Source organism: Eptesicus fuscus, chromosome 8, assembly GCF_027574615.1.
Source record: "Eptesicus fuscus isolate TK198812 chromosome 8, DD_ASM_mEF_20220401, whole genome shotgun sequence".
NCBI classification, from domain to species: Eukaryota; Metazoa; Chordata; class Mammalia; order Chiroptera; family Vespertilionidae; genus Eptesicus; species Eptesicus fuscus.
Genome location: NC_072480.1, coordinates 65322308 through 65346552, shown reverse-complemented (window position 1 = coordinate 65346552; position 24245 = coordinate 65322308). Strand labels below are relative to the sequence as shown.

Sequence of the window (24245 nt, the reverse complement as noted above, 5' to 3'; positions counted from 1 at the left end):
CCCACCCTGAGGCCCTGGAGGAGAATCTGTTTTCTGGAGCTTTCTGCGCGCATTCCTTGGTTCATTGCCCTCCACCTTGAAAGGTAGACATCTCGCATCCCTCTGAGCCCTCCAAGGCGGTCACAGCTCGCTCCCTGCTCGGAGCCAGGAAAGCTTCTCTGCTCTTAAGGACTCGTGGTCAGATTGGGCCCATGTGGATAATCCAGGATCATTTCTGCATCCCAAGGCCATTGGCTTTAATCACATCTGAAAAGTCCCTTGTGCGTTGCACGGTCACATGTTCACAAGTTTTGGGGATTAGGACGTGGACATCTCTAGGGAGGGAGGGGCCTGTATTCATTCACCCCGCCTCCTGATGCATTAGCTGCTGCAGGATCAGGACAGCTTTCCAGGCATTTGGGGCCGTCAGATGCGTTACTCCCAGGTGCTCATCGCTGTCAGAGCCTGTTTCCACTGCTCCTCCACACTGGGGCGGTGGCTCTGCTCTAGACGCTTTGGGCCCCTCCTTCCTCAACATTAATAACACTTCGGAGGGACAGGAGTCATTGGCTCCCCAGGTGAAATGTCACCCGTTCTTCAGAGCTCGGCTGATGGGCTGTCAGAAACCTTCATGGATTCCCTCCTGTGCCCCCGTCCTCCCCACGGGTCACACCTGTCTCCGCACCCTGATGGGGCTTTGCTGCTGCAGTTGCTTTACCTTTTCGTTCTTTCTGTTGTTCTTACCCATGTAATAGTTTTTGCATGCTAGCCTGACACAGTGTTGGACTATTTTAAACGCAATTCAGACTGAAATGTTTAGCATTTTCTCATCTATTAATGCTGATTACATGAGAACCAGGACTTCCTCAGTTTGATTCCCCAGTAGTGCCTTCCACAGAATGGGCAGCCAGTCAGAAAGAGCTCACTGCCGTCAGTGGGGGGTGTTTTATGGAACTCTGACATTTTGAGTTATGCCGGAGTAAATTGGAGAGGTACTTCGCACATCATGCTGTACCCTTGTCCATTTGTTCAGATTACTACATCTGCTTTTTAACTTTTTGAGTGTTTAGCTCTTCCTGTTGTCATCTCTACTTAGGAGCATGCAGCAAAGTTAATGAAAAGTATTAATATTCCTACAGCTCATGATGGTTTTACTAACTTATGAGCATTGAATGAGGTCTGAAAAGCATTCTTTAAGCCCCTTATTTCTTAGTAGAATCACAATTGCCTGCTTTGAATTACTCTTTCTCTCTTGATTTGGTTTTCTATAAAGTTAGATGCAGATTATAAAAAACATAATGAAAACCATGAGGGGGGATTAGTATAAGTTTTGACGTTTCCAGAAAGTCACGTAAATGAAATTATATAGTATGAAACCTTTGAGACTGGCTTTTTTCACTCAGATGTGTGTATCCTTTCTTATTCCCAAATGATATTCCATCTTACAGACGTACCACAATTTGTGTATCCAGTCATTGTTGGAAGACATTGGATTCTTTACCGTTTGGGGGGATTATGAATAGAGCTGCTATAAACATTTTTATATGGGTTTTTATTTGGTCAAAAGTTTCCATCTTTTGGGGCAGATCTCGGGAGTGGGATGGCTTGGTCATCTGGTAAATGTCTGTTTAACTTTATAAGAAACTACCAAACTGTTTTCCAGTGTGGCTGTGCCCTGTCATTTGTATCCCCATCCAGAATGTATGGGAGTTCTAGTTGCTCCGTATCCTTGTCAGCACTTGATATTGTTGTGGTTTTTTTTTTAAATTTGAGCTATCCTAATAGGTATGTTGGTTTTATTTTTTCATTATTTTATTTCAGTTTTTTAAATATTATAAAAAATCAATTCTAATAATTCTTTAATAAATTACTGAATTAAGCTTATTTTATGTACCTGTTATAAAAATAAATATTTCTGTTTTGGGAGATAGTCTACATTTAAAAATAGTAAGTATTCTATATTGGGAAAAAAGTTAAAAGCAGAATATGTAGATAGGACTCTTTCTTAAATCTCATCATTGATACATAGTATATGGCAAAGGATTCCAGAATAGTATCTGAATACATGATGCATTTTGCAGTAATTCATTCATTATAAGCATCTTATGCATGTCCCATTCCTATTTTGCCATTAGTAACCAATAGTTAATTGCTTCATGCTAGGTTAGCTTAACTGGTGACTCATTAGTTACAGGAGAATAAATGATCTAAGCAGAGAATAATTTCTTTGAATGCCTTTTAACTCTAGGGAGCACCGTTGTAATGCTAAAGCGGACTGCTCCCATGTGTCTGCGGCAGTAGTAAAAGCTTGTATTTGAATAATTTAGGGACCATGGTCCCTGGTCACTATTGCTTGAAAGTGTGAAGTTGACTACGGGCTTAATTACCAAAATGTCACTGCTAATGTTGTCGTCCCTCCTGCCTAGCGTTAGATGGAATTCTGAAAGTCTCGGTGCCCAAGGTCATTACTTCGGGAGGGACTGTCTTTAAACTCAAGTCTCACCCACTAGTGGCTATGCTGTGAGCTTCTGGTCGGTGGTATTACGTTTAAAAGCAGAGTAGAAATTACTGTCATGTCATTAGGAGGATGGTGTGCATACAGGGTTTTCTTTGTCACTAGGATCTCTCTGTTTTTTGCTTGCGAACAGTTGCTGAAGGGTTAAACCTGTTGAGAGACCTTCCTTTGTAACATAGAGGCCTTAGAAAGAAAGCCTGAGCTTGACCAAGAAAGGAAGATTGAGGACAAATTCTCCAATGGGCTTGAGGTTGTGGTCTGAAGCCTCACAGGCCAAGTACTAGGAAAATCTGTTTCCACATGTAAAGTAATAGGATAGGTTTCTGTGGTTAAGTCATTTTTTATTTAAAACTAACATATTAATTGACCTTTACATCAGTTAGGACTGGAATAAATAAAAAACAGTGAAGGCTTAGAAAGGATGTTACTTCCATTGGACCCAAGTATTGTTTTGTTTAAAAAGTTATGGGTGTACTATGCCCTGGCCAGTGTGCTCAGTGGTTAGAGCGTCGGCCCATGCACCGAAGGGTCACGGGTTCAATTCCTGGTCAAAGGCACTCACATATCCCCACTCTGGTTGGGGTGCATGCAGGAGGCAACCAATCAATGTGTGTCTTTCACATCAGTGTTGCTCGCTCTCTCTCCCTCCCCTCTCCTCCCCCTTCTTCCCTCCCTCCCACTCTCTAAAAATCAATGGGAAAAAAATCTTCAGGTGAGGATTAACAACAACAACAAAGTTATGGATGTCCTTTAAACTTTATGCTTGTTAATATTAATAAAGTTTTATAAATATGCATGTATATTTTGGGGGGCTGGGTTGGAGGAAGGAATAATAGAAATGTATTGGGGCCTTAAATCCATGGTTTTAGAATACCAGACTAATACACCTGCTGCCCCCTGGTGGCAGCATATTAAACAGTGCAGTTCAGAGGTTAAGGAATTCTAGAGAGTTAAGGCGGTCCATTCATTAAGAGGATCATAGAGGGAGCCGGAGATGGTTTCTCTTTCCAGTTCTTCTCATAATTACTAACTGTATTATCTTAAATTGCTTGGTTAAGGTCTATATTTCACTTTCTTTGACTGTAAAGTGTAATTTGTAAAGTTCCTTCCAGCTTTAACAACTTATAATTTTCCAATGATAATAGCAAATATTATATAGTGAAAGATGTCAAGTTCCACGTTTTCTTTTAGCAGGTGAATCCTGCTATAAGTCCCAGATAATTATTCAAGTAGCAGGCGTAAGTCCTGAAGCTTGACATGGATTGGGCTCTATCTGTAACAGTCCACAATTGATCAGCTTGAGGACCCTGCATTATTACGACAGCTTACCAATTACATCATTTAACAGATAATTTTCTCATGTTTAACTGTGATAAATCATAACATAAAATTTACCATCTTAACTATTAAAGTATATCATTTATCAGATAATTTTCTCATGTTTAACTGTGATAAATCATAACATAAAATTTACCATCTTAACTATTTAAATGCAGTTAAGTATATTCACATTGTTGTACAACAGAACTCTGAAACAATTTCATCTTGCAAAACTGAAACTCTTTACCCATTGTTACACAGTCACTCCCCATTTCTCCTCCCCCAGGTCCTGGCGCCCACCATCTACTTCTGTCTCTATGAATGTGACTGCGCTAGGTACCTCATACAAGTGGGATCATACAGTATTTTTTATTTTTTTTTGCGACTGGCTTATTTCACTCAGCATAATTAATGTCCCCAAGGCTCATCCACTTTGTAGCATGTGTCAGAATTTCCTTCCTGTCTGACTGAATATTGTATACTAGAGGCCTGGTGCATGAAAATTCATGCACTGGAGTGGGGGGGGGGGTTCCCTCAGCCTGGCCTGCCCCCTCTCACAGTCCAGGAGGTGACCCGGTGATCAGGGGAAGGTGACACCCCCATCACACCTCTGCTGCTGCCACTGCTGGCAGCACAAGCCTCGGGCAGCTGCCATCCGAGGCTTGCCTGTGCCTCGGACCAGCCCTAGGTGGCTGGGGGGCTGAGGGGACTGGGTGCCGCCATCTTGTGGCTGTGGGCACCACCATCTTTGAGGGCGTGACAGTCAATTAGCATATTCCCTCCTTATTGGCTGTGGGCGCTGCCATCTTTGTGAGGTTGTGATGGTCAATTAGCATATTCCCTCTTTATTAGATAGGAATAGATACCACATTTTGTTTATCCAACACTCGGGTTGCTTCCACCTCTTGGTTACTGTGAATAATGCTGCAATCAACTGTGGGTGAGCTACATCATCTTTAGTGTGCAGTGTTTAGTAATGCAGAGAGGGTTATACAACTTTTTCTATGCACAAGAGATTAAACTTCATTACAAAGAATACCATTTAATTATTCTAAATAGGATATGGCTTTTTCTAGGGATCACTAAGTTAAAAAGGAACTAACATTTACTGGACACAAGCTATATGCCAGGCACTTACCTCTCTGTAATACCTTCTGTTGTTTTTTTTCCTTACAATAATTCCGTGATTTCCCCTTCTTTCAAAGGGGGATTAACATTTATTAAAGTCACTGTGTGCCAGGATTTTTATATACATTATAATAGCAATCACTGACGTGGCATTATTATCCTCAGGTCATGTAATGAGGCTCAGGGATGAAATACCTCGAACACAGTCACCCAGCTAAAAGGTGGCCAGGTTTTACCTGAGAATCATGAACTGTATGTCTACTTCAGACATATAGGTTCTTCAGTCTACACCATGCTTTTTCCTGCCTCCAGGCATAACACTACACACCTGCAATCTGAAGGATATTGAAATAATATCAAGAAATTATACTGCCAGAGGGTTTTGCAGGGTTTGCTGCCTGAAAACAACTGAGAGCTATTAGGCAGTTATCTTGTTTTAAAACAGCTTCTCAAGTTGTGAAGTATTGGGGCTGTGATTTTTTTTTTTCCAGTTTTATCTAACAAGTACTTCCCCAGCTAGCCTATCGGTAGTTACACGTGCAAAGGGAAGTTGTTCACATTGTCAGGCGTGCTGAAGCAGACCAGGCCTCACAGTTGTAACTCATCCTCTTGCCGGTCAGCGCTGTGATCTTTGGTCATGACGTCTAGAGGAGACTCTATTTCCTTCCTGAAATCTCCCCTTTTTTGGAAGTCCAACATGAACACAGTTACTTTAAAGAATGATGTTTTCACAGAGATTTTGGATTTTTAATTTCAGGTGTGTCGTTAACAAGCCAATCTAAACAAGAGTAACTGTGAATTTGGGGAGCAATGGGCAGAGGGTCCAAAGATTGGGGATACTGTTGGTGGAAGTGAACAAGCCATGGCTTGTGAAATATTATATGTAACCAAAAAGTATTCCAGATTTACTTCACTCGTGTCTTTTCCTTGCATCATTATGCTCAAAATTAAAAACAGACATAAAAAGCATCTTTTAAACCTATGTGATTCCTGAGACTGCACCCGCCTGGGGGTGTAGGTGAGTCATGCTGGAAGGTGTGGCCGGGCCTCTGGGCCCATCTCCCCATGAAGACCCGGCTTCCACTCCATCGGGGCACAGCACGGAGCATCTACAGCCCTGTGCTGTGTTATGCTGGCGACACCAGGTGTTGAAAGTAAAAAATGTAATTTATTCCACATGTTTCTAATGGTTATTCTTGTTGCTCAATACTGATGCTTAAGCTAGACCTTGAATCATAAGAAAGTAACCATATAATGCTCTTAGGAAAATTGTATTCAGTGATATTGTTTAGGGAACAGTCTCATAGTTGCATACAATAATGGCAAAATTTAAAGGGTTAGTATGTACAAAACTTGGAAAGGGCCACCATTAGTTATTCTAAGATTTTTTTATTATTATCTTTGTTTTTAGGTGTTTTGTTTTCCTTTTTGTATAGCTTGAATACTGGAAGCATTTTTTTTAAAAAAAAAAACACAAGATACAGGTTTGTACACATGTTAAATCTTTAATATTTGGAAAATTTGCTTTTCTGGTTAATTGAACTTAACGTATAAATGAAGATTAAACAAAAATACTTTCTAGAAAATCATGTGAACATGAATTAGTGTACCTTCCCTGTTTTTACAGTACACAGAGCATAATGAATCCTCTGTAATCCAAAATTAATAATTTTCAGTAGCATCATTGTGGAAATGAAAGACCTTATTGACAATAGGCAAGACATGGAAATAACTTCAGTGTCTGTCAAGAGATGAAAGATAAAGAAAATGTTTGTGTGTGTGTGTGTGTGTGTGTGTGTATGTATGTATATATATGTGTATACACACACTAGAGGCCCGGTGCACGAAATTCGTGCACTTGGAGGGGGGGGTCCCTCAGCCCGGCCTACGCCCTCTTGCGGTCTTTGAGCCCTTAGGGGATTTCCAGCTGATGGCTTAGGCCTGCTCCCCACAGGCCTTAGTGCTGCTGTGGAGGTGGGAGAGGCTCCTGCCACCGCCACTGCACTCGCCAGCCGTGAGCCTCTTCAGGACTTCTGGCTGGTTCAGGACTTCTGTGGGAGTGCACTGACCACCAGGGGAAAGCTCCTGCATTGGGCGTCTGCCCCCTGGTGGTCAGTGAGCATCACAGCGGCTGGTTGTTCCACCATTAGGTCGATTTGCATATTAGCCTTTTATTATATAGGAGGATATATATATATATATATATATATATATAATATCCCATTATATATATATCTACTTATATATTATGCTTTTATCCATATATAAAATTCACAAGTGATGACCATGGGAATATACATAAATAGTATCCAGCTATAAAAAGAAGGAAATCATGCCATTTGCAATAGCATGGATGAACCTGGAGGAAGTTATTCTAAGTGAAATAAGCAAGACACAGAAAGACAAGGAGAGCAGGACCTTGGATAATGTCAGTTCATTATAATCATGATGAGAAAAAAAAGTGATTCCCAGCCGGGGCCTCTGTCTGTGTGGAGTTGCACGTTCCCCCATGTCTGTGTGGGTTTCTCCGGGTACTCCGGTTCCTCCCGCATGCCAAAGCTATGCACACGAGGTGAACTGGCCTGCCCACATCGACCCAGTCTGAGGGAGTGGGGGGTGGGTGAGTGCCCTGCAATAGAAGGGCATCCTGTCCGGGGGGGGGTGCCTGCCTTGTGCCCTGAGCTGCGGGATAGGTTCCACCCACCGTGACCCTGAACTGGGCTGGAAAAGAACTTTCTTACTTGTTTTTATTAATCTTAAATGATGAATAACTCAAACTAATGTCAATGTTCAATGTTAGAAGTGTTTTGGGTCTTTACTTAGAAGTTTGGTCATGTTTTTGTGGTGTTTTGCAAGAATTTTTAGCATATGCAGTGCCTGGCTATTTAGTCACATGTACTGACCTCTTTTTCCTTAGATTGTCAAATTTAAAGAATGATAACAGCCAACACAATAGCTGTATGGTGTGAGTGAATCAAAATTATACCTATTTTTTGTCAGGTTGGCAAAAAATATATATTTTTTGGTGTGCTGCAGAATTTTAGTCATTAGTTTTTGTGCCATGAGTTGAAAAAGGTTGAAAATCACTGGCCTGTGGTAAAATTGGTTTCATTACACATCATTTCGCTTACAGTTGCAGTTTCCAAGAGCCTGTCAGTGATACTAAGTGAGGACTTACTGTACGGGATAATGTCACTTAATGTGTGGGCTCCAAAGAGTGGAAGTCACAGAAACAGAAGTAGAATAGTGATGGGGGGGCGGGGCAATGGTAAATGTTGGTGAAAGGGCATACAATTTCAGTTACAAGATGAGTAAATTCTGGGGATCTAAAGTACAGACAGATGGTGACTATCCTATATAATAAAAGGGTAATATGCAAATTGTCCCCTCGACCAGGAGTTCGACCAGAGTTCAACCAGGGGGCAGGCCTGGCCTGCCAACCACCTGGGGCCCCTCCCCCCAACTGGCCCCACCCCCAATCAGCCCCACACACCCCAGTAGGGGGCGGGGCCGGCCGGCCAACCTCTCATGTCCCCTCCCTCCCACCTGCCCCGATCGGGGAGGGCCAGCACGACCCCACCTGTGCACAAATTCTTAAAATTTTCTGAGAGTACCTCTTAAGCAAATATACACAGAAGGTAACGAGGTGAGGTGATGGATGTGTTAACTTGATTGTGGTAATTTCACAATGCATATACACATCAAATCATCACATTGTACACCTTAAATAGATGCAGATTTTGTGAATTACACCTCAGTAAAGCTGGGAAAGGAAAACTGAAAGCCTTCCCGGAATGGGAAACGCTCGCTGGGAAGTCTGTGGTTTCCCAAGAGGTAGGTCACCAGCATCACCTTGAGAGCTTTTTAAAAGGTTGTGTTTTAGTTCAAGTCGAGGTTTCTGCCCCCTGACTTCAGACTTACTAAAGCCACCCCAATAAAGTCCCCCCCCCCGACCCCCACAGGAAGGGGAGGCTCAGGAATAAAAATGTTCACATTCCTCCTGTGTTTCAGGAGCTCAGCTGGGTTTGGAAGCCCCAGCTGCAAGATCCAGTCCACTCCCTGGCCTGAGCCGACAGCCGCACTCACCCTGCTGGCCCAGCCTCCCCACTATCCCTCCTCACCCCTGCAGCCATGTTCTGGCTCCCAGGGGCTCCCCCATCCACCCAGTTCCCTGCCCTTCCCACCTGTGCCCCAGCTCCCAACCCAGTTCCTGCCTGGAATGCCATCTCTCCCACCCCCTTCCCTCTTCTCGCCGGGGTGACCTTTACCTTCAGGGTCAGTTCAGAGCCCAAATCACACACAAGCAGAATTCATCTCTTCATGACGACACTGTACAAGCACCTTCACTTGGTCACCCAATACAGCATATTCAAGTAGTATATCTTATCTTTTTTAAAAGATTTTTTTTATTTTAGAGTTTTTTATTGAGGTGACATTCCCATAACACATAATGTTGTACAACCACCACCTCCATCTAGTCCCAGAACATTTTATCATCCCAAAAGAAAACCCCAAACACATTAAGCAGTCACTCCCCCATCCTCACTCCCCGCAGCCCCTGGCAGCCACCAGTCCGCTTTCCATTTCTGTGGACGTACCTGTTCTAGGTATTTCAAATCAATGGAATCAAACGTGTGACCTTTTGTGTCTGGCTTCTTTCACTGGGATGCTTTCCAGGCTCATCATGTTGCATCATAGATCATATGATCACATTAGGTGTAGTTTCCTAGGGCTGCCATAACCAGTACCACAGACTGGGGGCTTAAACAGCAACCACACCAGAAGTGTATCTTCTCACAGTTCTGGAGGCAGGAAGTCCTGATCAAGGTGGGGGCAGGTTTAGCTTCTTCTGAGGCCTCTCTCCTTGGCTTGCAGATGGCCACCTTCTCGCTGTGTCCTCACATGGCCTGTCGGTGCTAATGGACCCATGGTGTCTCAGTGTGTCCAGATTTCCTCTGACACCCGTCAGATTGGCTCACCCTGAAGACATTATTTTATTTTATTTTATTTATTTTTGTTACTCTTCACCAAGGATTTTTTTAAAAAAATTTTATTGTTTAAAGTATTACATATGTCTCCTTTTTCCCCCATTGACCTCTCCCCGGCCAACCCCACCCTCCAGCACATGCCCTCACCCCCCTAGTGTCTGTGTCCTATGGTTATGCTCATATGCATGCATACAAGTCCTTTGGTTGATCTCTTATCCCCCACCACCAGCCTCCCCTGCTTTCCCTCTGAGGTTGGACGGTCTGTTTGATGCTTCTCTGTCTCTGGATCTATTTTTGTTCATCAGTTTATGTTGTTGATTATATTCCATAAAGGAGATCATGTGAGAGGGTTTTTTTCCCATGGATTTTTAGAGAGAGTGGAAGGGTGAGGGAGAAACAGAGAGAGAGAGAGACAAAATTAATGTGAGAGAGAGACATCGATTGGTTGCCTCCTGCATGTGTCACAACTGGGGCACCTGGGGCCAGAGAGGGATTGAGTCTGCAACTGAGGTATGTGCCCTTGACTGGAATTAACCCTGAGATCCTTCAGTCCGCAGGCTGAAGCTCTAACCACTGAGCGAAACTGGCTAGGGCTGAAGACTTCGTTTTAACTTAATGACTCTTTTAAAGACTCTATCTCCAAATATAGTCACATTCTTAGGTGCTGGGGGTTAGGGCTTTAACATGTGGATTTTTGAGGGGTCACAGTTCAGCGCCTTACGATTAGGATATCTTGTTTACAGCTCCATCTGTACACCATTGTCCACCGCAGAGTTCTCCGAGCACATGCTCTGGCTTCCTCCTGGACATTGCAGCTTGCAGAACTTCCATAATTTCTTATAAGGCCGGTCCAGTGGTGATGAATTCTCTCAGCTTTTGTTTGGGAAAGTCTTTATCTTTCCTTCTTTTCTGAAGAATAATTTTGGGGGATGAGGCAGTCTTCATTGGGAGGTTTTTATTTTCCTCTCTTTTAGCACTTTGACTATTATTCCAGTCAACTCTGACCCATAAGGTTTCTGCTGAGAAAGCCACTGATGGCCTAATGGGCATTCCTTGGTGGATTACCCTTTTGTTCTTTCTTGATGCTTTTAGGATTCTCTCTTTGTCTTTGATTTTTTGACAGTTTTATTATAATATGTCTTAAAGAATATCTTGGGGATTGAAATAATAGAGTGATCTATTAGCTTCATGAACTTGGATGTCCAACTTTCTTCCCAGGTCTGGGAGTTTCTCAGCCTTTATTTCTTTAAATAAGTTTTCTGTGCACTTCATATATTGGTTCTTTTGATGGTGTCCCATAATTCATATAGGCTTTCTTCACTCTTTTCAATTTGTTTTTCTTCTTATGACTGGGTTATTTCAAAGTTCCTATCTTTTAACTCTGTTTCACTGAGCATCAATAGCAGAATAAATCAAACAGAAGATTTTCTCTATTGCATTTTTTTCCATTTCATTCATTGACTTCTTTAGCTCCAGAATTTAGTTCTTTTTTATGATTTCTGTTACTTAAAATTCTCATTTTTTTGTATGTGATTGTTTTCCTGATTTCAGTGAATTGCCTTTCTGCATTTTCTTGTAACTCATTAAGTTTCCTCATAACAGCTATTTTTGATTCTTTATTCGGTGAACCTTAGATCTCTGTGTGTTTGAGTTTGGTTACGGGGAGAGTATTGTGATCCTTTGGTGATGTCATGTTTCCTTGATTTTTCATGATCCTTGGAGTTTGCATTGCAGTTTTCACATCTGAAGTAGCAGTCACTTCCTCCAAACTTTATTAACTGCCTTCAGGAGAGAGGTACCTGCCATCAGTCCTGCTAGAGATTCTGAAGCCTTCTCACCCTTGTGTGAATACACCTACTCCATGCTCTGCTTCCTCTGGGCAGACTTCTGAAGCTCGGTATGTTTTCTCTCAGTCTTACCGTGCACCTGGCAGGCCAATGATAGCCTCTCGCTTGTTTTCAAGAAGGTGATGCAATAGCTCAAGCTTGTGGTTTCTCCCTGGCCTGCTTCCTGCGTGTGCTTCCTAGCCGTCCACCAAATCCTGCTCTCAGGAGCACACGCAGGGAGCAAGCCACAGAGCGGGGGAGGTGTGAGTGAAACACACGGGATGCTGGGAGTGCTGCAGGCCATCTGAGGGATCCTCGGGGGACGCTTCGCCAGTGGCGTTTGGGCTGGCTTCTGATGGAGTCCACAGTGCAGTCCCACAAAGTCTCTCTTCTCCATGAGTGACTTCAAATCAGGGTGCTCCGGTGTTTTGAATTTCCAGTGTACAGGTGTTGCATTATTTTGTTAAGTCTGTCCATATTTCAGGTTTTTTGGTACTGTTGTAAATGAGATTTTAAAAAAATTTCAAGATCTAGTTTTTCTCTGCTAGTATATAAAAATGTAATTGGTTCTTATATATCGACTTTATATCTTCAGACCTTGCTAAATTCATTTATTAGTTACAGTAGTTGTTTTTTTTTGTCGATTCTTTAGGATTTTCTATGCAATCATATCAACTACAAACAAAGATAATTTTATTTCTTCTTTTTTTTAATATATATTTTTGTTGATTTCTGAGAGGAAGGGAGAGGGAGAGAGAGATAGAAACATCCATGAAGAGAGAAAATCATGGATTGGCTGCCTCCTGCAACCCCCTACTGGGGATTAAGCCCACAACCCGGGCATGTGCCCTGACTGGGAATCGAACCGTGACCCCTTGGTTCATAGATGGACGCTCAACCACTGAGCCACACTGGCCGGGCTAATTTTATTTCTTCTTAAAGTGCATTCCGTTTATTCTTTTTCTTCTTTTACCACCTGGCTAAACTTCAATTTCCAACATTGAGTAGATGTGGGAGAGTGGACATCCCTGCCTTGTGTCCAATCTTAAGGAGGAAGTCTTTGATTACTCACCATTAAAAAGGATGTTAGCCTGGTAAAGGGGGCCAAATATATGGTGACAGATTTGATTTTGGGTGGTAAACATACAATGCTGAGGATATATTGTAGAATTATACACTTGAGACCTATATAATACAGACCTATATTATAGAATGATACACTTGAGACCTATATAATTTTATTAATCCATGTCACTTCAACAAATTTAATTTTAAAAAAGGATGTTAGTATATGTCTTTCATAGGTGTCCTTTGTCAGATTGAGGAAGTTCTCATTCACAGTTTGATGAGAATTTTGATCATAATTTTGTTGAATTTTGCCAAATACTTGCTCTGCATCTATTTAGATCATCATAAGGTTTTTCTGTTTTAACCTGTTTATATAATGGTTCATTGGTTGACTTTCAAATACTAAACTAACCTTGCATTGCAGGGATGAAGCATTCCTTGGCAATGATGGTATTATCTTTTTTATATTGCTGGACTTTTTTTGCTGGTATTTGTTTAAGATTTTTGCGTTTATGTTCATAAGAGGTATTAGCCAGTAGTTTTCTTTTCTATGAATGTCTATTTGGTTTTGTTATCAATACTATTGGCCCCATAAAAGGAGTTGAGAAGTGTTCCTTCCTCTTTTATCTGGAAAATTTTATTTAATAATTGTACTTTTTCTTCCATAAATGTTTGGTAGAATTCACCAACAAAGCCATCTACTTCTATGCCAGGGTTTTAATTATGAGTAAAAGTTCATAACTAGATATACAGCTATTTAGGTTACTATTTTTTTCTATAGTGAGCTTTGGTAGTTTGTGTATTTTAAGAAATTTTTCCATTTCATCTAAGTTCTAAAATTTATTGCTATAAAATTGTTCACTGTATCCCCTTAGTAGCCTTCTAATGTCTGTAATATATATAGTGATGTTCCCTCTTGGATTTCTTATATTATTAATTAATATTTTATCTCTTTTTTTTTTCTTGGTGGGAGTGGGAAGATCTATAAAAGTAGTGAGAATAGTTCAGTTGTTCCTATCTATCACCCAGATTCAATAATTACCAAGATTTTGCCACATGTACCTCATTAATTTTTTTATTTACTAAAGTACTTTAAAGTCTCAAATGGTATGGTATTTCATAAACCCTAGATACATCCATATGCATCTATAAAAAATAAGATACATCCATATGCATTTCTTATGGAATCATAATGCTATGATTCATACCTAAAAAAATGTCAGGTTTCCTGGTATCATCCTTTACCTAGACATACCTATAAGGTTTTCCTGATTGCCTCAGAAACGTCATTCTTCAGTTGACATATTCAAATCAGAGTCCACAGGTCTGCACATTACCCAGGGCCCTTAGGTATCTTCTGTCTCTTCAGCTAAGGGAAATCACCATCACTTTCTTTCTTTCTTTTTTTTTTTTTTAAGTCTCCCATGGAATGCCCTTTTTGCTTCCAGTTGGTTTCATTTAATTGCTTTTCATTTAAAATTTCATTAATTATTTTTCATTTAAATTTTATTTAATATTTTCTGTGATTGGAGATTCTTCCATTTGAGAATGACTGTTATGACCTGGAGCCTTCTGCAGCCCCGGGGAATCTGCCTGCACTCCCATGCCCTGGGGGAGCGAGGAGGGGTGGCCACTTCCCTCTCGAAGCCCCTGAATATCCTGCTTCTCTGTCCAGCTCAGGCCAGGCCACTCCTATGAAGCCTTTGATCTCCCTCACCTGCAAATGCCATTAAGTTTTAGGGAGCCCTTCATTCTGTGTCTTCCTCTTGTTCACTGTAGTTTCATGCGTGTAAGCCTTTTTCTCACAAAGGTGTTGTCTACTCTCTTACTGTGGGTTTTTACATTTTAATGTACATTTACCAACGTATGAGCTGTAACAGAAAAGGGAAGTCATATAGCTGATGGATTTTCTACCAGGAACACACCATGGGACCAGCAGCTAGATCCGGGTGGCCATGCCCGTCAGGCATTGCTTTCCTCCTGGGGAGGTGGGGGGCGGGGACCACTGCCCTGCTGTCAGCGCAGAGGTCAGTGCGGCTGTTGTGCGCCTTCATGTGATACAGTCACAGAGGAGGCAGTTTGTCTGACTTGGCTTGGCTGGTGAGGCTCATCCAGGCTGTTACGTGTAGTTGTTCATTTGTTCTTGCTGGATTTCCCACAGTATTACAGTTTACTAGACCATTTTACTGTTGAAGGGCATTTGGGTAGTACAGTGGTCGGCAAACTGCGGCTCGTGAGCCACATGTGGCTCTTTGGCCCTTTGAGTGTGGCTCTTCCACAAAATACCACGTATCCTAATTAAGTTAATAACAATGTACCTACCTATATAGTTTAAGTTTAAAAAACTTGGCTCTCAAAAGAAATTTCAATTGTTGTACTGTTGATATTTGGCTCTGTTGACTAACGAGTTTGCCAACCCCTGGGGTAGTATGTCGTTTTGTGCCGTTCGAGTGTGCTGATCGGGACCATCTTACCGTGTCTTTCTGGTGCAGCTGTGTCCCCGTTCTGTGGAGCCTCTGCCTGCAGTGGAGGTGCTGGGTCACGGGGTAAACACAGGCTCAGCTTTCATCGACATTGCCAACGGTCTTCCACTGAGGTCGCAGGAGATAATTTTTTAAATAATAAATTTTACCATGTCACTTCCCAGGCTTACTTAATACCCCTCAACGACCGCCATCACACAAAGCTGAAATCCGGAGTCCCTAGTGACCTGGGCCCAGCCCCCCTCTCTTGCCTCTTCCCCAGTTCTCATGGCCTCCGGCTCTGGCTCCGGCTCCCAGGGTCAGACCACCTTCTCCTCCCCTGCCCATCCCCTGCCCCGGGCCGGCCTGTTTCCTGTTCTCCTGGCGGGCTCTGCTGCTGGGGTAGCGCTCTCCTTCAGGACACAGGATACCCTCTTCCCCATGCCTGTCTCACTGGCCTCCTTCCGGTGTCTTGTCTTTTAATGTATTTGTCTCCCCGATTAGACTGCAGCCTTTTAGATCAGGGACCGTTGTCTTGTTTATATTCATGTCCCTGGCACTTAGCATGATGCCTGACCCACCACAGATGCTCAAATGGTACTGAGTGGGCGAGTGAATGAATAACCTTTCAACTGGCCTGGAATTACTGAACTCTGGCAGATAAGAGTAACATAATCTTGGTGGCTGGTGAATCACTCCTTGCTTTACAAACACTTCAAATCTGGCTTGGGTCTTTAAAGTTGTAAAGAGAAGATCTTAAAAGCACAGCCCCTGCTATGTGGCAGACAGGTGGGTAGTAGCAGTACTTTCACATTGTCCCCTGGCCGTTTGCTGTGAAAGCCGGCGAGAGCGGCAGTGTTTTCTACCACCTAGAACCTCTGTGTTCTCCTCCTAGTTGACCGCAGTGTGTGCTGGGGGAAGGTATGTGGATTTTGGATTAAGCCTTGACATTTTTTTTTTAATTTAATTTTTAAATTTATCTTTATTGTTGAAAGTATTATAAATGTTCCCCTTTTTTCCTTCCATGTACCCCCTCCACGCCCCCTTCAAACCCCTCTTTCTCCCCCCCATCCCCGCACCCCTGACCCGGCCATTCCATTTAATAGCTGTGCTATTTTACATAACTCCTGAGCCTTGGTTTCCCATGTGTGAAATGGGACAATAACACCTGCCTTTCAGGGCTGCGGAAGGATCGAAGAGAATGTATCAGTTCCCAGAAACCCACTGACAGCCCCATACAACTCATTTTCTTCCTCTCTCCTGGGGAAATAGGAGAAATTAACAAACTGGGCTCAAGCCAGTTTCCACTTGGTCCACATGTGTCTGTGCGCCATCCCATCTACCAGAGATATCTGGGCGGGGCTGGGTTGCATTCACAGCTCCCCCTGCCCTAGAGAGGAGGGGTTGGCCTTGCAGCCTCGCTGGCGAGCAGGCCAGAGGTCAAGGGTCCTGTGGGGAGGAAAGGGACCGGCACCTCCAGAGCTTGCTCTCTCGCCCACAGGGAGGCACGGGTCTGGGAAGCCTCCCCTTTCCTTCTTGGGAGGAGGTGTAGCCCTCCTGGGCGAGGCTGGCCTTCCCGAAGCCTGGCGAGCCAGGGACCAGCTCCGTGGAGAACTGTCTCTACTCCAAGATGGGGCCGAGATAAATTCCTTAACTCAAAAATAATTGAAATCATTGCTGTATTAAAACAATGCTCAGTTTGCATGCATTTTGAAGGACCATGTCCTTTGGGCCGCTGCGGCACGGTGGGTCCTCTTCTCCCCACCAGAAAGGCTCTGGGGTGGAGAGGAACCGCCTCCCTCCTCCCCTGCTGTTCTGCACCAGGTTCACGCTGGGCTGGGCGGTCAGGACCAGTGAAGAGTTGCAGTTGTGAGGGGTCTCAGCTAGGAGTTTGCCTAACCCTTAATGATGGGGTGGTTTGTGAAGCATGGTCCTCTTGGGTGGGGGGCCTCTATTTTCTTCTTTGGGGGGAACTCCTGAGATATTAGCAGACTGTGAATACCAGCTCTTTATTATGATTGAAAGAACACTATAAGCTAAAAAAAAAAAAAAAAGTCTCATAATGAAAACCAAAGCCAGTGTCCTGTTGCTTTCAAGTAAGTCTGAAAAAGTGTTTAAACTGAATGGAGCAGCATCTATTCTCTGATGATCACAAGGGATTTTTTTTTATTTTAACAGGGATTTTGCTCTCCCGGGAGTGGACTGTGTGTTGGCTTTTAAGTGCTTTTTAAGAGCTTTTTAAGAGCCAAGTATAGACCAACCTGTGCTTTTTAGTAATATTTAGGGTCCTGGGATCCAGCCCCAAGCCCTAGAGAGAACCCTGAGGATCACCTCCAGGGCCCGGCTCTCAGTGTAATACATACATTTAAAGCAGGATTTGGGGGGTCGGGGAGAGGATATAGTGTATAAAAGGGTTGGATTCACTTAGTTCAGTGATTCCAGTTCCCCTCGAAGCCCCTTTGACTCCCACACAACATATTTTTCTAGAAGTTTTGGCATCAAAGAATTCTGACTGCTGTCAGCAAACAGTGACCAGCTGTGTTTAGTACTCGTAGGGATGTGAGTAAATGGATTCACTAAAGTGTTTAAAGCATATTCAATAACATGCTCTTAATTTCTTCTCCTACTCGCCTCTTCTAATTCAGAGTTTTCACTAATCTCACAGCTATTTTTATTGAGTTTTACGTGGGGATAATTAGAAAAGCACTAAAAGATTTGGATGCTTTGGGGACAGGTAATTAATCAAAAAACCCATCAGGCTTATTTTGTGTTCTGTGTTTTGGGTGTGTTTTTCTTTAAGTTTCCTTCAAAAAAATGTTTTAAAATGGGTGTGTGCACATGTATGTGCGTGTTGGGGTGATTCTCTGCTGGCACTAATGGAGGTAGTTAACCTTTCTAGGTTTGCATTCCTTCTGCCTACCTGACATTCTCCAGGTAACAACATTTTTGCTGTTTAATAATATTTTTGGCAAAAGGAAATTCTGAAGGTAAATCTGTTATTGCTACCAAAAGAATTGAGCCCTGACTTGGAGAGCCCACTGGAAATGGGGTTTGGATTATATCATGTTACTGGGCCATGGGCAGGCAGGGAAGCGGGGTGAGGGGCATTAACAGCAGCAGGTGAGGCCCCTGGGCTGGTGGTTTCTGAGTGCTCAGGGTTCCTGTTATAGTGCAGGCGGTGTTCCAGGACATCTAGCAGTTGGATTTGGCAGCCATTCTCTCAGTCTTCTTGCTGACTGATGCATTCTGTCCCCAGTCACTGGGGGAGGCCCTTGGTTGGCTCTCCTGGGGACCTGGGCCCCAGTGGAGCCAAGCCCACCACACCTTCCATCTCCTGCCACCTGCTGTGCCCTTGCCACACTTGGCCTGGACAAGGCAGCCTGAGGTCAGCAGTGGATTGGCTTTGACCTCTGACCCCTTGGCTCTCTGTCCTGTGCTCTCTCTGGGAGACTTGTTCCTCCAAAGCTATGAAATACTATATTAGAGAGAGGGGGCCTGGGCCCAGGCCTAGCTAGGGGCTTCACCTGCATTTATAGCTGTTTTATTATCACTTTGGGGTAGGCCTGACTTCTAAGATGGTTATCGAAGAGTTGTTTAAACAGGTATATGTTCTCCTCTTTCTAAAATATTTAGCTAGCAAACTACCTAGAAGGGAATGGCTCAGTGTGATATTTTTAAATTATTATTCTGTGATGCTTCTAGTTTAAATTTAAGTTGTGTTCCCAAACTCCTTATTTCTCACCCAAGTAAACAAAACAGTTAAATAAAAGCCATTTTAAGTTAATATAACCTTAAAATGTTCCTGAAAAACAAAACCTTTTAAATAATATACTATGCCCGGCTGGCATGGCTCAGTGGTTGAGCATCGACCTATAAACTAGGAAGTTGTGGTTTCATTTCTGGTCAGGGCCCATGCCTGAGTTATGGCTTGATCCCCAGTGTGGGGTGTGCAGGAGGCAGCTAATCAGTGATTCTCTCATCATTGATGTTTCTGTCTGTCTCTCTCTTCCTCTCTGGAACCAATAAAAATCCTCCTATATAATAAAAGGCTAATATGCAAATTGTCCCCTCGGGAGTTCGACTGACCGGGAGTTCAACCTCTCACTATGACATGCGCTGACCACCAGGGGGCAGCGCGGAATGAAGGAAGGCCCTGGCTAGCAGCCAGGGGAAGGAAGACCCCGATTGGCCCTGATTGCCAGCCAGGTCTAGGGACCCTACCTGTGCACGAATTTCATGCACCAGGCCTCTAGTATATAAATAATACACTAGGATAGTCATTACCTTTCCCTCCATTGCTTACTGTCTGAGTTGTCACCAAGAGAAAAAAAAAATTACCATTTGGAGGCATACAAGGTAGAATGGGAGTTACCTGCCTTCAACCAAACCCGATGGCCCTTCCGATGCCCATCAGAATGGACTGCGGTTTTTGACAACATGCAGATTCTTAGCTCTCTCCTTTGACTGGGGTCTTGTTCCAAACAGAAAAAATATATTTTGAACAACTGCCAGCAAGCCATTTAAAAGCTGCACTCTCCTCTAGCAGGCTTGCAAAAATACTCTAAAAGGCAAGTCGCTTGCTGCATTTCTTAGTAGCCAACCTCGGAAGCCTCTGCGTGGTCAGACAGGCCCTGGGTGGGTGCTGACAGCTGGTGAGGCCCAAATACTATTCCCAGTCCTTGCCCCTCGGAGGGCCCTGCACCCTCAATCACACCAGGACTGCTCTCCCTTTCTGCTGCCTCCTCCCAGGACCCCAGGCAGCAGTTACAGACAGGTCTGTCCGCTTGTTTCACTGCATGTTGGGTTCCAGAAAGTGAATGAGTTTAAGGGAGGCCACCACAAATCTGCGTCAGAAATACTTTGGAACTATTTGGATGTTTGGAAAAATGCTGAATAAAAGATACGTGTTTGCTCTTGATTATGGACTGTGAAGTATTTTGAACTCAGATAAGAATATAAACCAGTAATAATAATTCCAGACTGAGTGGCCTACAAATTGCCTTCTTCCCATGACCTCATTTAATTTTTTTTAGATTAACTTTCTTTGAGGTATAATTTACATGCGAGAAAATTCACCCATGAAGTGCACAGGTTAGTGATTTTGACAAAAGAGAAGAACATTTCCATCTTCCTGCCCCCACTGATCTGGGTCTGTCCCTAGAGGTTAGTTTTGCAGGTTCTACATGGCCTTTCATCTCTGTAAGGTAAATGCATGCTGACCACTGCCCCTGCTCCCAGCGAGGCAGGGGCCAGGGCAGGGAATAGCTGGCCCCGGGGGAGCCTCAGGGTCCGGAGCACTGGGCTCTCTCCCTCGACCTTGCCGAGGCGAGTGGGCGTCTGAAGGAAATGGGGGCAGAGCCCGATTCCCGGAGATTTATACCCAGAGCAGTATTTGAACTTGTGTTTTTTTGTGACAAAGAGAAATGGAGAAATTCCAGACTGAAGGCCTGCAGGGTCTCTCTGGGAATTTGGACTGAGAGGAAGAACCACTTGCTTTACTGTAGCAGGTATTAAGTGCCTGCTGCATGCACGGAGCTGTGCTAGACATGGAAGATGTGAAGAGGAGGTTCAACCCCCACCCTGAGCTCGTGGTTTGAGAAACAGTTTAGAGAGAAATGCAGGGTCCCTTGTTCAGAAAGCAGAAAGAGTGCAGGCATAAGGCACGAAGTAAGTTTTCCCCTTTCTTCTGTGGTCTCTCTCTCTTGACTTGTCATGGTGTTTTGTTTTTTTTTTTTTAGTTGCTATTTTATTTTTTTAAAGAAGAATGGTGTCAGGCACCTGTTTCTTTTATAAAAACCAACAAACACTTTTATTGATTTCTGAGAGAGGAAGGCAGAGGGAGGGAGAGAGAGAAAATCATTGATTGGCTATCTCCTGTATATCCCCTACTGGGGATCAAGCCCACAACCTGGGCATGTGCCCTTAACCGGAATCGAACCCAGGACCCTTCAGTCCACAGACTGACGTTCTATCCACTGAGCCAAACCAGCTAGGGCTATTATCATTTATATTTTGTCATTTTACCATTGTTTATTATATTAAATTCTTAGTATTGAGCTTATCATTCATATTTATAATTGTACAATGTCCATTTTAAATTTAAATGCAAACATAGGAGTATTTAACTCATGTGGAATCACAGAAATGATATTTCATAACTTGTGCATGCATATGTCTTTTATTCTTACCAGAACTAGAAACTCTGCTCAGAACACTCTCAACTGTATTTCACCTCTTGACATATGTACATTCTACCAACACTGCCCACCCTCAGCTCCTGACGATGGAGCAAAGACTGGGAGGAAGAGAAACGCGAGGTACTCTGAGCCCTCTTGCCCTCTGTGTCATCATCCTCACTGTGTGTGGCGTCTGGTACACAGGAAGATAGGGTAGGCTTTGTGGTTGTTACTGTTTCTTAGAACTCCATTGCCTTCTCCTGCATTCAGAGCAAGTTCTGCTTGGAGTGGAAAGTGTGGCCTCTCCGGCGGACCCAGTCAGAGATGTGAGACGTTACCTTGTCCTCACTGAATCCCATCCATTGTGGGTCCCCCAGGGTTCCATGCTCTGGGCACCGAGAATGGGTATGCCTGTAGGGCTGCACGGACCTCCCCTGCTCACTGGAGTGCGCTCTAGTGTCATCAGGCTCCGCTTACACAGGTACAATCATTAGGAATTCCAGCACTGTGGCCGCTTTAGACTGCGGATTCCCCAGCCCACTGCCCTGGCGTTGGTTTGGTGCCCAGTAAGTACCCGAAATGCCTTCTCGAGGAAGATGCAAATGGAACCTGGTGTGGGCAGTGGCCCAAGCTGCCCTCTGGTGGCTGGAAGTTGTTCCGGCCTGAGTTTTGGGCGGGAGGTAATCAGGAGCGTCCCCCTCCTGGAGCTGAGAGCTCATTTTGTAGGGCAGGAAGGCGGTGTGAAGGCAGACACACCTGTGGAAGTCACCTCACCTCTGTCTCAGATCCCCATCTGTACAATGGGGAGAAGCTAGGGAGTGAGGAGATCTCGGAGTTGTGTTCTTGAAAATACAAGTGAGACATATGGCATGGGCCAGGCACACAGTAAGTGCTCTCAGCCACAGGTGGCCAGCAGGTAAAGTCTTGTTCCCGAAGCCTCACCCACAGGGCAGGGAGGCTTTTCGTGATGACGACTCTTGCACCTCTTCTCTGGGCCTCAGACCTGCTGTCGGGCCCCGTGCTGTCTCCACAGCATTCCACTCTGACTGGTGGTTCCAGGCCCCGGCGCTTCCTGCTGGGAGCCGTGGGAGCTGGCTGCACCTCCGCTCCCAGCTGTGCCTGGTATTTGGAGCCGTGGCCCTGGCAGGCCTGGCCAGGTCACCATCCTCCGTTTCCATAGAACCCTTTCCCTGACTCAGTGTTTGGGAATTTTCCTGCTGGTCCTTCCCAGATGATCAGAGAGGGCCTGCGGGCTGGTCATCTCCCTTGTCGATCACTGTGTTTTTAAAATGACAACACAATTACCATGAAGTGGTGTGGCAGTAAAATTTCTTCTTTTAAAAATTTCTGGCATGGCCCAAGAGTAAAACCCCACAGGATGGGCGAAGAGGCAGCATGCAGAGGACCAAGTGAGGCCGGGAGACCCTGCGGGGCCCGTTTGTTTGCAGGGTCCCGTGAAGGGGGAGTTTAGGGAGTGATGGGAGTAGAGGCCCTCACTTCTTGATTTCAAAGCTGCCGCCATTTCACCGGAGCTGCTTGGTTAATGTAAGGAAGGTGTTTGCCATAAACATCTCCGGGGTATTCAGCAGGGTTGGCTGGGCAGGAAGCGCTTGTCATTGCTATAAAGCAACTAGCAAGCCAGAGAGTGAAAGCATCGCAGTGCCCACAGGACGCGACGGAGCCCTGCCTGGCCGTCCCCCGCCCGCCCCTCCGAGGGGAGAGGGACGTGACCTTAGAGCGCTTCATGCTCGCAGGCCGAGCTCCAGTTTAAAGTTCAAGGCATTTTGTTTTTTCACCTGTTTCCTACAGTTCTAAGAAACTTCTGAGGAATTAATGTGTAACTATATCAGACACACAGGCGTTTTCTCAGGGGAAAATAATGTTACAGTAGGAAGGGAGAGAAGTGGCTACTTGACTGAGATGTGAGGTTTCTGTAAAATAAAAATCCTCTTTAGAGCAGTCATGCACGGCGTCATCTGTGCTTTTACTGAGATCCAGCCACACTTAGTAACGTCTGCTGTGGCCTCGGAAGGACCAGGGCAGCCGTTGGCTCCACTGAAACTGGTCCTCATCTGTGACAGGGGGCCCCTCACAAATTCGGTGGGACAGGGCTCTGCTGGAGCCGACTTTTACGGAAGATGTTGAACGATGAGAGCTAATTTATACAGCAAGTGGCGGAAGGACAGGTAAGAGGGAGCTTCTGGCAGGTCTTTGGGCAGGTGCTTGTGCTCGGGAACAGTCCATCGTCCAGCCAGTGGAGTGCACAGCAGGCTCCTTGGAGGCCTTAACTTCAGGCGACCCCAATCCAGTCAAACAGTCTTAACTTGACAACAGGCAGGAAGCATTGTTAGTGGTTTGATGTTTTGTTTTGTTTTATATATTTTATTGATTTTTTACAGAGAGGAAGGGAGAGGGATAGAAAGTTAGAAACATCGATGAGAGAGAAACATTGATCAGCTGCCTCCTGCACACCCCCTACTGGGATATGCCCGCAACCAAGGTACATGCCCTTGACCGGAATCGAACCTGGGACCCTTGAGTCCGCAGGCCGACGCTCTATCCACTGAGCCAAACAGGGTAGGGCTAGTGGTTTGATGTTTTATCGCTTGGAGAAAACAGTTTGAAGTGATTACATACAGCTTTTACTAACATTTCTTCATATCATTAAATTTTAATACAGACAGGATGAATATTTTATGGAGACACCTTTTTTTAAAGGTTGTTTTCATAGTAGAAGCTGGTGTCCATGTAAATCCTTTTGCAAATTGGTTTAAGAAGAGTTA

The 24245-nt window shown here is 44.2% G+C and overlaps 1 protein-coding gene across 1 annotated transcript in view; it reads left to right on the top strand.

Moving 5' to 3' along the window:
* Positions 1-24245, top strand: part of GGACT (gamma-glutamylamine cyclotransferase) — a 51372-nt gene that overhangs the window by 5599 nt on the left and 21528 nt on the right. The window contains exons 3-4 of the mRNA XM_054719918.1: positions 18186-18220; positions 21478-21603. Of these exons, the coding sequence (XP_054575893.1) occupies positions 21570-21603 (34 nt within the window). The 5' untranslated portion in view covers positions 18186-18220; positions 21478-21569. The remainder of the gene's footprint in view (positions 1-18185; positions 18221-21477; positions 21604-24245) is intronic.